Genomic DNA, 18,519 nt, shown 5'->3' on the forward strand with positions numbered 1-18,519 from the left:
GCTGTGAATGCATTATCAACTATAAATGTTACACAAGGCTACAAATATTTACACCTTGTTCACAAGATTTACAACCTAAATGTACATTGGTCTTTGGATGCAACAATTATAGACGTAATAGACCAAGCATGCAAACTCACAAAGCCTTACAATGCTTTTGTGGTGTTAGTACTAAAAAGACATGTTCCTACCATAGAATAACCCATTAAAATATGATTACAATTGGCTGATATTGCAAAATAGAGAACAAAACCATGAAGAGACATATTACAAAATAGGATATCTGAAGAACACATCAATGAAAAACATGTCATTATTCTAGACTATTCTTAGTTGACAAGAGTTTAAGGCTACAAATATTTACACCTTGTTCACAAGATTTACAACCTAAATGTACATTGGTCTTTGGAGGCAACAATTATAGACGTAATAGACCAAGCATGCAAACTCACAAAGCCTTACAATGCTTTTGTGGTGTTAGTACTAAAAAGACATGTTCCTACCATAGAATAACCCATTAAAATATGATTACAATTGGCTGATATTGCAAAATAGAGAACAAAGCCATGAAGAGATATTACAAAATAGGATACCTGAAGAACACATCAACGAAAAACATGTCATTATTCAACACACTAAAAAAAGTAAAACAATCAACTATTAGAATAGGGTATAAAATAGAAAAAGAAAAAAAAAGAATAGGGTATAAAATTGTATGATGCATATTATGGCTTTGGCAGATGGCCTAGCCAAGCTTAGAGTTAATAGGAATGAGATATATCGAGAGCTCACTAATCCATTGTAATCTGAACTAGATATTTGTATTGAAAGTAGTGGAGAGGCTATCTGAGGCTAGCCTTCTAGGGGCGTGCTTATGATTGTAATGCTCTCTTTTGATTAATGAAATTTTCTTTTAGTTACTGGTAAAAAATCATGTGATGCATAATATAAACATAGAATAATTCTCACAGATTAAAATGGCATCATCATTCCTCTATAAACAAAAATAGAAGCTAGAGTCACGATTCATACAATGGAATGCCGAGGAAATTCGTTAATATATCTGAAGATCGAGCAACATAGGCAACCAGAAGGGCATAGTGTATAGAGATATATGACAAGCTGAAACATATATACAAACATTTTCATATTAAAATAAAATTTAAAACAAATTGCATTACCGAAACTAAAGATTATGAAATAAGGCATACATAACCAAAGATAACACATAAAATACCAACAATTAGCTTATAGGCTCAGATAACTGATTTAACTAGATAAAATTGCTTGTGATTTGAGAAGCAATTTCATTTTTAACTTGCCGGATGAGTTCCCAGCCAATTTAGTACAAATTCTCCAAGAAGATGCATCAGGCATACCCTATCTCCTGGTTAAATAGCATCATGATTCTCTGTTTTTTGTTTCTATTTTCTGATATCCCCTTTAGTTCTTCTATTGTGATTTTGTAAATGAATAAGATGAACTCCTTGTATAGAGGGTTTAAGAAAACTGCAATAACTTGTTTTACTTTTTAAAGTATTCACGCGGTTTCGTTTGTGTTATATGGTAAGATATCATCATCGTCATCATCTTTTTACTATAGAGACAGTATGTATATAAGACATAATCTTCTTTATGATACAGAGACAGTATGCATATAAGATATCACCATCATCATCCAAGCCTTATCCCAACTATATGGGGCCAGCGACATGAATCCTGTTTTGCCATTCCATTATTTTAATGTCATATTCATTGTTAAATTATGTATATAAGATATGACCATTATATTTATTTTTGCCATTACTTCTCCATATATGGATCTCTCTTGTAAACCTACATGGTTTCACATTTAATGCATGGGATATCCTTGTTCTAGGTGTTCCTTTTTATGAATAACAATACCTTTTATTAACATAAACAGCAAGTATAATCATAGCTATTTACATTCTGTTCCGATTAAATTTACTTTACAATTAAGCCCTATAGTATGATTGGAAGGAAACAAGAAGAAAAGGAATGAGAAAACGTCAAAGTTCTAAGGGAATTGTTAGAGTTGGCTGTACAGGGGTAGTTTGGTCATTTTATTTTATATTAAGAGTGTGGTGTAATGTCTTTTATATAATGGTTTAAAGTGTTATTTCCCATACTTAATCAGGGGCATAAGTGTTTTTGTGTTTTTAATTAGAAACATATAAATAATACCTGGCCGACTAGAGATCTACTTTTCTTCTCTCTAGTGCAAACCAGTTATCTCTCTCTCTCTCTCTCTTCTCTGCTATTATTCTCTGTTATTCTAGGGCTGAAACCAGTACAGATCAGTTCTGTAACATGGTATCAGAGCATCTGTAGTCAGTTCAGGTCAATCCAGATTCTTGCATCACCCTTTGCCCTAGATCTCTGCAGAGATCTCATCAACCACATGGAGATTCACAGAGGGGCTTAAAAGGAGTTGATCATTTTCTCTCTTTGGAGGCTTTCATGCCTCCAATTGGTGGTGAAGTGATTGTTTCAGGGGTTTGGTAAAAACCCTCTAATCGATGGATTGAAGAGGGCTGTTTCAGGTGCAGTGGGTAGATTAGTGCAGAACTGATTTGGGTGGTTTAAATAGGTGGGTTATGGGTGATACAGTGTGAAACAAGTATTGATTGCAGACCTAGTAATATGTGTTTTGGGTGTATTCAGATGCTTTCTTTGGTGGAAGGTGTAGGACTGCAGTGACAGTTATTGCTGAAAACTGTGACAGCAGATGTTTTCAGCAATAACCAGACATTAATGTGCAGTGTTGTGGCTAGCAATTGAGGTGGTGTGAAATACTAGTGAGTGGATTTTTTTTTTACCATGGCAGCTATGGGAGATAGAAGTGAATACAAATCTAGTGTTATGATTCCCCCTAATTACCTGAATGTGCAATGACTTCTATTAAACTGAATGGTGAGAATTGTGCACCTTGGTGAAGCATGTGAAAGAAGAAAAACCCTCAGGTTGAAAGAAGAAAAACCCTCAGGTGATTCTCATGGGTACAGTGAGTGGGAACAAGAAAATACACAGATTATGACATGGTTGTGGAATATTATGGAACCCAAGATTAATGTGAATTTTATGTTCTTAGATACAGTTAAGGAGATTTGGGACCATGAAAAGAAGCTTTAATCTGGACAATATAACACTACCAAAGTATATCAACTTTAGAAAGAGTATTTTAATCTACAATAGGGTAATCAAAGTCTTGAGGAGTATTATGCTAGCATCAAGAATCTTTAGAATGAGTTGAATGTTTATCATCCCCTTACATCTAATGTCAAAATTTAACAACAGAAAGAACAACTTGATGTAACCAGATTCTTAGTAGGGTTGCAGGCTGAACATAAACCAGTGAGACCACAAATACTAGGTGGATCTGCCCTTCCCTCTTGTTAGAACAATGTTAAAATAAGTTAGTTGCAGATGTTAGGGCCTGTTTGGCTAATTAAAGTGTTCTTTTATTTCGTTTTTCCTTTCTGTTATGTCTGTTATTGTACTCAGGGGCACAAGGGTCTTTTCCCTTGTTATTTCTGCCGCCCTATATATATTAAAATAAAGGATGGCGCCACCAGCACTGTTACATTGCAAAACCCTTATTTCTTCCCTCCTCTCTTCTATTCTCTTCTTCTCCTCTTCTCTCCTCTTCTCCTCTTATTTCTGGCCGGCCATACTGTCAAGATGGTATCAGAGCGGGAATACTGATTAAAGAGAGCAGATCGAACATCCTTACTGAGAGAAAAGATCGAACAGACTAGCAGAACCTGGGCGGAACAGAAATCTGATTCGAACTGAAAAAATAGCTACATCTGGTACAGTTCTCCCTGTTTTTCTCTTCTTTACCCTTCTTGGTCATGTGCCGAGTGGAAACCCTATGAGTCTGGGCGGCTGAATGCTGTCAAATCTGTGTAACCCCTGTTTTTTTGGATCGTGTGATCCTGTTCATGTGTTAAGACAACAGTAGGTCAAGGATGACCCGTTTTCTCAATGGTTTGATTTGAATATAAGTAAGAAGGATCTCTCCTACTGATTAGTGGTTGTTAGACATTCTGGAATTCTGGTAGGTTGGGACTGTTAAAACTATACAGGTCTAAAATCTGCCGAATAGTACCTCTATTTTTGTCCGGAACTTGGTACTGATTGTGCTCAACCTGGTTGTTAAACCCAAGTGTGTGGGTGTGAACTGAGTGGAGCATTGTTTTGTGGAGTAAGGAGGGATCCTAAGTCCAGTGGTTGGGACTGATTTACTGTTTGACCATGTCGACTGAGAATTTTGCAACTTCAGAGATTTCAAGGAGCCACAATGGAGTGAGTGGGGGAATGGGTATGAGCTTTCCCATGGCTGTTATTCCCTTTGATGGTCTGAATTACCTTGAGTGGTCTAGGGGAATAAAACTCTACATCACTGCTAGGGGGAAAATAGGATACATCAATGGGAGAGTGAAGGAACCTAAGTATGGAAGTGTTGAGCATGATAGGTGGAACCAAGAGAATAGTATGGTGATGTCTTGGCTCTTGGTTTCAATGCTGCCACAGGTAAGGAAGACTTTTATGTGGGCTGAAACTGCTTGTAAGATATGGGAACAAGTGAAGTCCACCTATTCAGAGCAGAGACACTATGCCAAGATATATCAACTACAAGCTGAATCCTCTACTTGCATGCAGGGGGGGAGGAGTCTCTCGACGTACTATTCTGATTTGACATCAATATGGAAAGAACTTGATCACTATCAGAATGTGAATTGGAAGTGCAATGAAGATGCAAAGGCCTATAAGTCACTTGTATCACAGCAACGAGTGTTTGCCTTTCTCCTAGGGCTGAATCCATCATATGAGTCCAACAGGGTGCAGATCTTGGGTAGTAAAGACTTGCCATCAGTCCAGGAGGTGTATGCCTTGTTGCAGTTAGAAGAAAGCAAAAGAAGTGTGATGAATGGTGTAGAAGGGGAGTCAGTTGCCCTAGCTGTCTAGGGAAATTCAGATACAAATGTCGGAGGTGGCTTTAAAAAGGGTGACACTTAGAAAAAATCAGATGATAAGAGCAAGCTTTGGTGCATCACTGCCAGAAGACACGACACACGAAAGATACATGTTGGGATCTCCATGGAAAACCTAAATGGGCATAGGATTTGGGTAAGAAGTCAACACCTGATCAGGGCAAGAAACCAGGCCAGCAGAATCAAAAAAGTTATAACTCATATGGCATCAACAGAGACTAGTCCTTCAATAACTCAGGAGAGACATCCCAGTTTTGACCCTAAGGAAGATATTATCAACTCCTTCGTGAACATTTGGAATTGTATGGTAGGACTCTCCACCAGATGGATTCTGGGCCTACTCCTACCACGTTTGTGTCGACATCAGGTAATGCCACAACCTTCCATGTGTCATCTCATACTACTGATTCTCCTTGGATTATCGACTCTGGAGCCTCAAATCACATGACCGGTAAGTCTAATTTGTTTCAGACATATAACCTTCTCTCTGGGAGAGATAAGGTAAGACTGGCTGATGGTTCTTTTTCTACCGTAGCTGGCCGAGGCACCATACCTGTCCCACTTGGCCTTACTCTTCCTAATGTACTGCACGTTCCGAAATTACCTATTAATTTGCTGTCCATTAGTAGTCTTACTCACTCTTTGAACTACTCAGTCACTTTTTTTCCGTCTTCATGTGTGTTTGAGGATTTGACCTCAAGGAAGACGATTGGTAGAGGAAGCATGGTGGATGGTTTCTACGTGTTAGAGAATAATGCTGGTCAAGTGGCAACAGAGTCCACGAGTTCGTCAAGTGAGAGTCAAGCCTACTTATGGCATAGTCGTTTAAGTCATCTTTCTTTTGAGTCGTTAAAAGTTATGTCCCCAAAGTTGTTTGAGTCCTTGTCAGTGAGTCAGTTACAATGTCAAACTTGTCAGTTGAGTAAGCATTGTAGAAGTTCTTTACCTTTACGAAATAAAAGATCTGAATTTCCATTTCGTATTGCTTATTACGATGTTTGGGACCCTGTTACTCTACCTACTGCGGCCGGCTATAAGTATTTTGTTACTTTGATTGATGATTATTCTAGATACACTTGGGTTTACCCTATGCGATCTCGAAATGAAGTGCCACAAATTGTGAAAGATGTTCAACGCATGGTGTTCACTCAGTTCCAAACGGAAATCAATATCTTCCAGTCGGACAATGCAAAGGAATATTTCCATAGTGATCTCACGAAGTTCTTTGCTTTGAGTGGGTCACTTCAACGAAGCTCTTGTGCCAGGACACCCCAACAAAATGGTGTGGCTGAACGGAAAAACCGTCACCTTCTCGAAGTTGCTCGTGGCTTGCTGATTCATATGAATGTGCCAAAACAATTCTGGATGGATGCAGTCTTGTGTGCGACATATATCATCAATCGCATGCCCTCTCGGCTACTAGAGTATAAGGCCCCACATCAGCTCTTGTTCCCTACAGCCCCACTGTCCACCATTCCGATGCGTGTTTTTTGGTGTCGTTGTTTTGTCCATAACCTGTCCCCTACTCGTGGTAAGCTTGATCCTCGGGCTATTCATTGTGTTTTTCTTGGTTACCCTTTATCTCAAAAGGGGAAAGGGGTATCATTGCTATGATCCCATTGCCCGCAAGTACTATGTTTCCATTGATGTCTCATTCTTTGAGAGTCAACCGTTTTTCTCGGTTTCTCCTCAGGGGGAGAGTAGGGTTGAGGAGAAACAGGCGACGACTCAAATTCAACTACCTCCTTTACCCGATCCTCCTCCATTCCGGGTTTTTCATCGTCGCCATAAGAGCCAGCAGAGTTCAAGAGCCATGGAGCCAGACACTATGCAACCAACATCATTGGATTCACCCGAGGCAGATCCGTCTCATCAGCCAGGTATATCTGCTCCTTTAAATGTTGATTCCCCTGTCACCAATGATCTTAATATTCCTATTGCTAAGAGAAAGGGTGTTAGATCTTGTACCACTAATCATCCTATCTCTAATTTTGTGTCCTATGAGCATGTTTCACCTTTGTACCGTGCCTTTCTCTCTTCTGTGGATAGTGTCCCCGTTCCTAAGACTGTGGCAGAAGCTTTGTCAAAACCTGAATGGACAGATGCAATGCATGAAGAAATTGATGCCTTACACAAAAATGGTACTTGGGAGTTGGTAGACCTTCCTAAAGGGAAGGAACCAGTGGGGTGCATGTGGGTGTTCACAGTGAAACATAAGGCTGATGGAACTGTTGAAAGGTACAAGGCTAGACTGGTAGCAAGAGGCTTCACACAGGTATATGGAGTGGACTATGCAGAGACTTTTGCTCCAGTAGCCAAGATGAACTCTATCCAGATTCTCCTTTCCTTGGCAGGCAGTGAACAAAAGGTGTTCAGGTTAAAAAAATCCCTATATGGGTTGAAACAATCACCTCGGGCTTGGTTTAGTAAGTTCCATTTAGCAGTCCAACAGATGGGGTTCAAACAATGTCAGTCAAATCATACTTTGTTTGTGAAAAGAGGTGAAGGTAAAATTGCAGCTCTTATTGTGTATGTGGATGACATAGTGATCACAGGAGATTGGGAGGCAGAAATCCAGAGACTAAAAAAATTCTTAGCCACTAAATTTGAGGTGAAGGATCTAGGCCCCTTACGATACTTTCTTGGAATTGATGTTGCCCGCTCTCACAAGGGCATCTTTATTTCAACGGAAGTATGTACTAGATCTACTAGAAGATACAAGCAAGTTGGGGGTAAAACCATTTGATTCACCTACTGAACCTAACCACCACCTGAGAGACAGTCAAGGAGAGTTTTTGAAAAATGTAAAGATGTTCCAGAGACTCGTGGGGAGACTTTTGTATTTGTCTATGACCAGGCCTGATATTTCCTATGCAGTGGGTGTCCTTAGTCAATTCATGCACAGCCCTAGGACAACTCACTTTGAGGCTGCAAAGAGGATCTTGAGATATCTCAAGAAGTTTCCTGGAGCTGGTTTGTTGTTCTAGAAACACAGTCACTTAAAAGTGGAAATATATACTGATGCAGATTGGGCAGGAGCAGTCAATGACCGAAAGTCTACCAGTGGGTATTGTGCCTTTGTAGGAGGAAACCTTGTCACATGGAGAATCGAAAAACAAAGTGTGGTGGCTAGATCCAGTGCTGAAGCAAAGTATAGAGCGATGGCTCATGGAGTTGTAGAAATCATGTGGATAAGAAATCTGTTAGGTGAACTAGGTTTCGCAATAAGCAATCCAATGTCACTCTACTGTGACAATAAAGTTGCCATCAATATTGCTGCTAATCCAATTCTGCATGACAGGACGAAACACATTGAAGTGGACAAGCATTTTATTAGAGAGAAACTTGAAAGTGGAGAAGTGTGTACACCATATGTCAACTCAGAAGAACAACTTGCAGATATCTTCACCAAAGGCCTCCATCATGTGCGGCACAAAGATTTGTGTGACAAGTTGGGCATGATTGACATCTATGCTCCAACTTGAGGGGGAGTGTTAGAATAATGTTAAAATAATTTAGTTGCAGATGTTAGGGCCTGTTTGGCTAATTAAAGTGTTTTTTATTTCGTTTTTTCTTTTTGTTATGTCTGTTATTGTACTCAGGGGCACAAGGGTCTTTTCCCTTGTTATTTCTACCGCCCTATATATATTAAAATAAAGGTTGGCGCCGCCAACACTGTTACATTGCAAAACCCTTCTTTCTTCCCTCCTCTCTTCTCTTCTCTTCTCCTCTTCTCTCCTCTTCTCCTCTTATTTTTGGCCGGCCATACTGTCAAGACCACTCTTAAAAAAGTATTTGCATGTCTTTAGAGGATTTCTGTTAGACCTCTGGAGCACTCTATTGTGTTTGATAGGTCTACTTTTGTAGTGACAAGAGGGGGAGATTGTGGTGGCAGAGGAGCTCGAGGAGTTCAGCCAGGTCATGGTGGTAGTAGTGGTCCCATGTTCAATCATGGTGGTAGGCGCATTAGAGGTCAAGATCATAGTTATCAAGGTGACACCTAGGCAATGCCTAGGCAACAAGGTGCTCTTTGAAGCTCGCCTCACCTAATCGCCAAGCAGTTTTCTACTTCCTACCATAAAATACTTTTTTATTCATTCTTTTTTGAGATTATAATTAAAGAATAGACATTACTAAACTAAAATAATCATTTTGTATGTTTATATACTAATTTCTTTTTATTATTTTCTTATTTATTGGAGTTTAATCAACACAAACATTAAGATCTAAATATTAGTCGTTTGATTCTGGAAGGTGACTCGAAGGTGGTGGTTAATTGGTTGAAGACAGAGGACAGTGGTTTGTGGAACTTTAACAATGAGAAAAAACAGTTCTTATGGCTGGGTAGGGACATAGAGATTCAGTACAGTTGGGTGAAGAGGAGTGCCAACTCATTTGCGGATGGGTTGGCCAAGCAAGGAGTGACTAGGGAGGCTGTTTTCTAGGCTAGTTTTTAATTTTCTTTGCTTTCCTTGAGTTTTCTGTTTTTTGGGGAGCTAAGTTATTTTATCTCCCTCTGTATTCCTTTCCCTCTATTCTCTTAATTTAATGAAATTGTTGTTATTGATCAAACAAAAAAAAAAGACTTCAACTTGAACCAATAAGTAAGAAAGAACTTAAAATTTTATCTAATCAACACATTTTCTTCTTCCTTATATTATTCTTCTTCTTCTTCTTCTACTACCAATACCTTTTATTTTATTCTTTTCCTATAACAAAAATAAGGGTTCAGCCCCTATATTTTTTTAATTTTATTTTCCTTCTTCCTTTTCTTCTCATGAATATGTTGATTTTCTATACTTTAAATGAAATTTATACTTTTCTTATGAAAATCATGAATAATTATTAAAGAAATATGGTTATGGTACCTAGGGAAATACCATTGGATCTATGTTTTTAACATAAAAACATCTGGTGACTAGGCGACATGGTGCCCCCCAAAAGCCTAGACTCGCCTTGGCGCCTTGAAAACCATGGTCAAGATTTAGGGGGAGCTCATGGTAGAAGACATAGTAATAGTCCGAGGAAGTATACACACTATGGACTAGAGGGACATACTATCAATTTTTGTTATGCTACATGGGCCACCCTCAACCCGGGAGCTTCACATCATAGCACTAGGACTCCATGTGTGTTTTCTTCTCTTTCTCAGTCCTCTACATCACACACAGTTACACTTGCTAATGACTCTACATTTTCTATCTGTGGTATTGGTAATGCTAACGTGGATTCATTACTCTTGTCCTCAGTTTTGTGTGTTCCCAAATTCCCTTTTAAACCTTATGTTTGTTAGTAAATTAATCAAGTCTCTTAATTGCTCTATCACCTTTTACCCTTCTTCTCGTGTTTTCAAGATCTCAAGATAGGGATGAAGATTGGTGGAGGGCATGAAGCTAGTGGACTATATTACAGTAGAAAAGCTTATAGCTATTTTTTGATATAAACTTTGTGAAGAAAAGAAGAAAGAGATGAAAGGTTTCATCTAGAAAGGAAGAGAAGAAGTAGAAGAAAATGAGAGGAAGCCGAAAAGAATTAATTCTAGTCGCCCCCTTCCTTTGATTTATATACTTCATAAAAAATAATGTACAAATACAAAAATACCCTTTCAAGTTGGGAATAAATGTCACATATTCCCAACTTGTGTAGATCATGCTCCAGCTTGTTTCTTGCAACACCTTTTGTAAGAACATCAACAAGCTGCAAATCAGAAAAAGGAAGGCTCGGTAAGAAGGAGAAAGTCCACTATGGGAGAGGCAGTGTGAGATACAATGAGCAATACACTTTCTCTTCCCTTTTCTGAGTGCAATAGGAAGGTCAAGGTCATCTGCAACGGGGTTAGCGAAATCAATAGGAACTAAAACATCAAAGGAAGCAAGGGGCATACCTCAGCCAATGTCAGTCGAATCTGGAGTCTCCGAGGAGTCGATAAGAAATGATGTGGGTTCTTCTACTGTGGAATCAACCTCCCTGCGAAGTCGTAGGCGTTGTCGTGTAAAGCATTGAGAAACAGGAAGCAAGGGAGGTAGTAAAGTAGGTGACATAGGAGGGTCGAACACTGGAGTGGACAAGGGGACTGGAACCGGAAGTGGTATAGATTGCTCACTTCCTTCCCCAAAACACTCCCCCTAAGAAGAACCCCCCAGAAGAAAGGTGTGGACTCAAAAAATGTGACATCCATAGTAACATACCGACTCCTAGAGGATGGGTCATAGCAACAATATCCCTTCTAGTTTTTTACATACCCAAGAAAGACACACTTCTTTGCCTTCGGGTCAAGCTTCGAGCAGTGAGGACCAAGAACATGGACAAAGCAAACACAACCAAATACCCTAAGAGGAATGTGGAGCACCTCCCCCTTAAGAAAAAGAAGGCTGAACGGGGTGCTATATCCAAGAATACGAGAAGGCAGCTGATCAATCAGGAAAGTTGTTATGAGAACTGCATCACCCCAAAACCGAACTGGAACAGTAGAGGGTATCATCATTCTTCTTGCAATTTCTACGATGTGTCTGTTCTTCCTTTCTACTACACTATTTTGTTGTGGAGTGTAAAAACAACTACTTTGATGGATTACTCCATGCTCTAATAGATATAATGCTAAGTTCTTTTTAAAATATTCCTTGGCATTGTCCGACCTGTGTATGTTGGTGACATTGTTGTGACAGGAAGTAAAGGACCTGAGTGAGTTGAGGTATTTCCTTGGGATTGAAGTGGCAAGGTCCAAGCATGGCATTTTTATTTCCCAGAGGAAGTATGTTCTTGATCTCTTGGAAGAAACAGGATAATTGGGAGCTAAGCCTACTGATAGGAAGACTTCTCTACCTATGCTTGACTCTCCTTAGCATTTCTTATGCTGTCAGTGTTGTTAGTCAGTACATGCACTCTCCCAAGACCTCACACCTCCTTGCTACTGAGAGGATTTTAGCCTACTTGAAAAGGTGTCCAGGCTGAGGTATACTTTTTAAAAATAATGGTCATATGAAAATAGAAGTATACACTGATGCAGATTAGGCAGGTTGTATTGATGATAAGAGATCTACTTCAGGGTATTGTGCCTTTGTTGGAGGAAATCTAGTTTCTTGGAGGAGCAACAAACAAAATGTTGTTGCTCACTTCAGTGCTAAAGCTGAATACAGGTTTATGGATAATGGTGTTGCAGAAATATTATGGCTGAAATCTCTCCTTATAGAATTGGGAATTGAGTTTGAAAGACCCCTGATGCTATATTGTGATAACCAGGTGACCATTAACATTGCTCACAACCCAATACAACATGGTAGAACCAAACACAATGAAGTTGACTGACATTTAATATGAGATAAAGTTGCCTCTCCGGAAGTATGCCTTCCTTATGTTGCCACTAATATGCAACTTGCCGATGTCTTCACCAAGGCAGTCAACAGAATCAAGCTTGAAACAAATTTAAGCAAGTTGGGAATGATAAATATATTTTCCCAACTTGAAGGGGAGTGTAGAGAAAATGATTGACCAGCTTGTGGTCCCACTTCTTCATTTGTTTCTCTGATCATAGTGCTGTTACAATGTTTCTTTTAGTAGTTTCTAGTGATAGGGGTATTCCTGTCATTGTACCTCTTTTTATTGTAAGCCTAATATAAATAGTACTTGGGGTGGCAGACTAAACAAGTTTGAACCCCTTTTTTCTTCTATTCTTTCTTCCTCCTCTCTTCTTCCTTTCTCTTCTCTTCATCTCTGTTTTCTTTTCTAATTACTAAACAGGTCTGAACCTCATTGGTTTCAGACAACTTGAAGCAAGTTCAACAACTAAACACATTCTTCTATTTCTTGGTCTAGCAAGGGTCTTCTGAATTTGGGACACCATACAATCTTTTATCTGCACACTTCAAAGCATTGATCAATTCTAATCTGGTGTTTAGATAGCCTATAAAGTTTCAGGCAAACTTCGCACAACTTCCCTACTTCACACCACTCATCTTCCCAGAATCTAATTCTTGCCCCATCTCCCACCTTAAACCATGACTCAGCAAATATTTCCTATGAAGTAAGTTTTATTAGTCAGTTTATTCATTCTCCCAAAGATGCACATTTAGCAGCCGCAAAAAAGAGTTTTGTTCCACTTGAAAGGCACTCCAGGGAAACATATTATGCTTGCCAAGCATGGAGACATGAAAGTAGAGACATCAAACTAGAGGCATACACTAATACTGACTGGCCGGATGTATTGATGATAGGAGATCCACCTCAGGATATTGTGCTTTGGTGGCAAGGAACATTGTCTCATGGAGAAGTAAGAAACAGTCTATGGTTGCCAGATCCTCAACTGAAGCAAAGTATAGGGCAATGGCAAATGGAGTGTCAGAATTATTGTGGTTCATATCGCTTTTGGGAGAGTTGGGTATTGACTATGAAAGCCAATGATGATCTATTGTGACAACTAGGCAACTATCAACATTGCACATAGTAGTTGGTTGATGTTTTGACCAAAGGTGTTCCAAAAGGAAAGCTGACGCACTATATAAGCAAGCTGGGCATGATTAACATCTATGCTCAGCTTGAGGAGTGTAGAGAGACTGGGCTGAATGGGCCCTAACATTTCTTTTATGTTTAAGTAATGTTAAATCTGTTTTGTGTTAATGGGCCTTTTCTTAATGGGCCTGTTAACCTCTATTTAAGTTCTTTTAAGTTACTACTTTGCTGGCCGCCCACTTAAAGGGCAGACTTGTAATTAGCATGATTAATTAAGTTTAATAAAAGATGAGTGAAGAGAGAGAGATATTCATCGAACTCTCTTATTCTTTCTCTTCTTCTCCATCTTCTTCTTCTATTCTATTGTAATCTTTCTTTCTCTCTCACTTTTCCTTATTTCTTTTATTAGTTTTATATATCAGATTTGAAGGACAAACACACATCTATAGGAAAGATGGTGTGAAATGCAATGGGCTGTACACTTTCTCTTTCCCTTGTAGAGTGCAATGGGAACATCAAGATCAATGGGATCAGCTGCAACAATAGTGTTAGGTACAAAAACATCACCATCAAGAGAAATAACAGGCTCAAGCTCAAGGGAAATACCTAGAACAGTATCAGCCGAACCTAGAATCTCAGATGGACTGATGGAGAATGGTGCAGGTTCTTCTACTGGAGCATGTGTGGAGTCAACCCGTTGGTGCTGATTACATTGTTAGGCTAGCTGTAATGGATCAAGCAGTGGGACTGGAGCTGCTGATGGTGTAACAACAAGTGGAACTGATGGATCAAATGAAACAAGAAGAGGAATAAACTATGAGTTCTCCTACTGGAGCATGTGTGGAGTCAACCCGTTGGTGCTGATAACATTATGAGGCTAGCCATAGTGGATCAAGCAGTGGGACTGGAGCTGCTGATGGTGTAACAACAGGTGGAACTAATGGATCAAATGAAACAGGAAAAGGAACAAACTATGAGTTCTCCTCCCCAAGAAACTCCCCCCAAGGAGAACCACGAGAGACAAAGAATGTAGATTCAGAAAAAGTAACACAAGTAGTGACAAACATGTTCCCTGACACCGGATCATAACAATACCCCATTTGGTTTTGAGCATACCCAAGGAGAATACGTTTCTTAGCCTTAGGATCCAACTTCCTACGGTGAGGACTAAGACTGTGAACCAAAGCAAGCACACCCAAAAACTCTCAGAGGTATATGAAATATCTCCCCAACTGGAAAAAGAAGACTAAATGGCACCTTAAACCCCAAAATGCATGAAAGTACATGGTTAATCAAGTACACAACCATGAGAACTGCATTCCCCCAAAAATGAGCAGGAATTGAAGCATACACCATAAGACTTCTTGCCACCTCCACAATGTGTCTATTTTTCCTCTCTGCTACCCCATTCTACTGCGATGTATATGCACAACTACTCTGATGAATCACTCCATGCTCAAAAAATGTGGTCAAATCCTTCTCAAAGTATTCTCTAGCATTGTCTGATCTGAAAACCTTAGTCCTCACTCCACATTGTGTGAGAACCATCTGGTAGAACTATCGCACCAAAATAGGTACCTCATCACGGTAACCACCCATGGAAGAAATATGATAAGGTCCCCATACATCAGTGTGAACAATATCAAAAGCAAAAGAACTTCTTTTATTACTTGGTTTAAAAGAATGTCTACAATGTTTTCCCAACTAAGAACTTTCACACTCCAAACTAGATAACTGAAGAGGCTCAAACAACTTTGGAAACAAAGATCTTAATGAAATAAAAGAAAGATGACCCAAGCGATTATGCCAGATCATAATCGAACTCACTAACTCTGATCCACTACTACTGTTGCTACTAACATGATGGCTCTGATGTCTCGGAATCTCATCTAAAAGGTAGACTCCATTCACCTCACGACCACTCCCATTTGTCCTCTTTGACTCTAAATCCTACAAAACACAATTACCAGGAAGGAAGACTCTGTCTCTACTAGAGCACAACTGGTAAGAACTAAAAAGGGTAGGTATATTGGTCATGTGCTCAGATGCCCCCCTGAGTCTATAATCCATGGAAGTCCCTCCTTACCTAACGTGGATGCATAATTTACAACTGCATATGAACTACCCGTATGAGCAAAGGAAGTAGTACGATTGGCTCCTACACTCTGTTGCCCATCTAAAGAACTAGAACTGGCTGAATCCTGCTTGCTCATAAGCTGTCCATACTTCTCCAATTCAGTTCTAATTGCTACTACTGCAATGTACTCCAAGTCAGCTTGGGTAAGATGCCCCAAAGAGTCTCCTATAATTCCCATATTTGCATATCCCTTCTTGTTCTTGACCTGAGCCAGTATGAGATGTGGGTAGAGCTTCCAACAAGTGTCTTTGGTATGCTTAGTCTTCTAACAGGTTGTTGCATCCTGTTTTCAGCATGGAGAAATACATGGAAAGTGGTCCATCTCTCTGTTTTGTATTAATCACCTGATTCCTTAACTAATAGGCTCTAGCTACATTTGGTTTCTGGGAATAGGTTTCAGTCACTCCATCCTAAATTTTCTTTGCAATATTAGCTCACAATTACCAATGTGAGGTAATATAGAATTACACAGCAGGACATCACCATGTAATTCTCATATACCCACTAGGAGGAATCTGTATTAGCAGGTTTCTTCTCCTCCCCAATTTCCCACGAGCACCAATAGCCATCTTGGCTTATTGTACCCATTCTAAATAATTTGTACCATGCAATTTCATTATGATAATAATTCCAAACCCAAAAATATAACTAGTACCTCCAACACCCAGACCCATGTTACCGGTGGACTTCTGCTCAATACTCCAACCCTCCATTTCAACTAAAAAAAATCAAAAACAAGAAATAACTAGGTAGAAAGCCTCCAAGATCAAATCGATCTCACACACAAGGGTAACTGACCTTTCCGAAAGAAGAAAAGCCTATCCAGAGAGAAATCCCTCTGCTCTCACCGTCTCCCACCGGAGAGAAAAGTGAATCGATCACTCTAGAGGGCTTTGAAACTCCCAGAAACCAAACAACCCCTTATATATAACCTAGAGAAGTCCAACAAAGTCCAAGCACCCAAGATTAGATCAAAATTGACTAGGACTCTTCCCCACACTCTAGTTCTTCCTGATTTTGATGCCAAAACACAAATCACCCTCTTGATGACTGGAACCCACCAAAAAAATCCAAGAACTGGGCAGTCTGAAGTAGATCGATCAGCCCTTTATCTCCCGTTGCAATCGGCTGATCTAGGACTGCATGGAAGAACTCCAAGAAACCCTAGTCTTGCTATGATACCAAGTAGAAAACTGTTGAATCAAAGAATTTGTAAAGAAAAGAGATATTTCTTGAAGGAGAGAAGAAATTTTTTTGAGAAAATTTAACTAGGCAAGAAGAGAAGAAATTGAGAAAGAAAAAGAGAACAATCACTTCTGGCCGCACCCTCCTCACATAAAACTTTTAATTAAAAATGGGTACAATGACTAATATGCCATTATAGAGTGGCTAACACATAAAACTGCCTATATAACTCAAAAGAACCACTAAAAGGGACCCGTGTTGTGGTCCCCACTCCCTATCTAAACAACAAATAAACAAAAACAACTACTAAATCTGCACAAATCTGCCCAAAAACCTAAACACCTATCACCTCAAGCTTCCTTACCTACAATCTCATCTTTACTCGCAACCTCAACAACGACACTAACACTCCTTTTTCCATCTTCCTCCTCCCCCCTCCCAACCTCTCTGAACCAGCTGAAACATTCTTGTCCAAAGTCAAAGACCCTAACTTTTCAGTTCCACATCTGACTGTAGCTGAAACCCAAGGTTCGGAGGAGGTGCAAGTCCCATCCGTACCCCTTCTTTCTTGCACTCCATCTCTGACATCTCTAATCACCAAAGAAGGCGTGCAATCGTCGAAACTCACTTCTATATCACCAACAATCCTCTTCATACCACGTTTATCAAACTTTGTGATATCCCACAACCATCTTTCTCCCTTTCTATCTCTAACCTCTGTCAAGGAACTCCTACCTGCAGTTCCACTTCTTTTAAAACTTGGTTGGTTGAGCCCTAGAAACTTTCTCTTGCCAGATTTCCTAATCTTTTTTCCTTGTCTTCCACTATGCCCAGCAGCGCTGAGATCTAGAGCTCTGTTCGAAAGCCCTTTTGGACGAGTCAAACACTTCAGTCGATCCTACTGAACTGAGGTAGAAGATAACCTCCAACATTTGGCCAAACAGCCCTTGACCTTTGGCTAGATGTTTCCTTACAACATGTAACCCATCCCTCGAAAATGCCATCATCTTCTTCCTTGGTATACTTCATCCATAGTAACACTTCAACTTCCAACAGAACCCAAACCTTGAGCTAGAGACCTTCAACAAGCAGATTTAGGTAGGGGTGCAAATGGATCAGATCATGATCGAATCCGATCCTATTTGGTTGAATTTGGATCACCCCTGTTCATATCTTCAGATAGGATTTGGATCACCCCCTATCCGATCCGATCCAATATATATATAAACATATATGATACATATATTTGTTATTTATTTATAAATATATTTTTTATATTATGTTTTTATAAATTTATTATATTATTAAAGTTTTTATAAAAAAACATGTATATATATGATGAAAATAATTAAAAAGTACTTGTATTTTTTGTTTTTACTTTATTTAAATTACTATATTTTATTTTTCTTTTAAGAATTTAGTAATTTTTAAAGAAAACAAGTCGGATCAAATCAGATCCGAAGATCCAACTTACCGATAGGATTCGAATTCAAATCGAGTCCTATCAGATCCGATTGGACCTTCGGATCAGATCAGATCCAACATGAACAGTGTCGGATCGGATTCAAATATACCCTTATTTGAGTCCAATCTGATCCATTTGCATCCCTAGATTTAGGCATCTAGGGACTTTTTAGGTTTCAAAACCACAATTCTGATTCTCGTGGCATGAAGATCTTGGAGATTATATGCTATCAACTTTCCACCCATGACCTGGATCATCTTTTCAAGAAA

At 39.3% G+C, this 18,519-nt stretch overlaps 1 protein-coding gene across 2 annotated transcripts in view; it reads right to left on the reverse strand.

Moving 5' to 3' along the window:
• LOC148871703 (Tryptophan/tyrosine permease) overlaps window positions 1-18,519 on the reverse strand; it is a 114,147-nt gene that overhangs the window by 88,189 nt on the left and 7,439 nt on the right. The window contains exons 6-7 of one of the 2 annotated variants that reach the window (XM_088968120.1): window positions 1,033-1,122; window positions 594-635 (exon numbers count right to left, since the gene is read on the reverse strand). In XM_088968120.1, the coding sequence (XP_088824246.1) occupies window positions 594-635; window positions 1,033-1,122 (132 nt within the window). The remainder of the gene's footprint in view (window positions 1-593; window positions 636-1,032; window positions 1,123-18,519) is intronic. The other variant, XM_088968121.1, reaches the window with a different exon arrangement.

This window comes from Nelumbo lutea, chromosome 2, assembly GCF_056320005.1.
Source record: "Nelumbo lutea isolate HS-2025 chromosome 2, American lotus-T2T, whole genome shotgun sequence".
Classification (NCBI taxonomy): Eukaryota; Viridiplantae; Streptophyta; class Magnoliopsida; order Proteales; family Nelumbonaceae; genus Nelumbo; species Nelumbo lutea.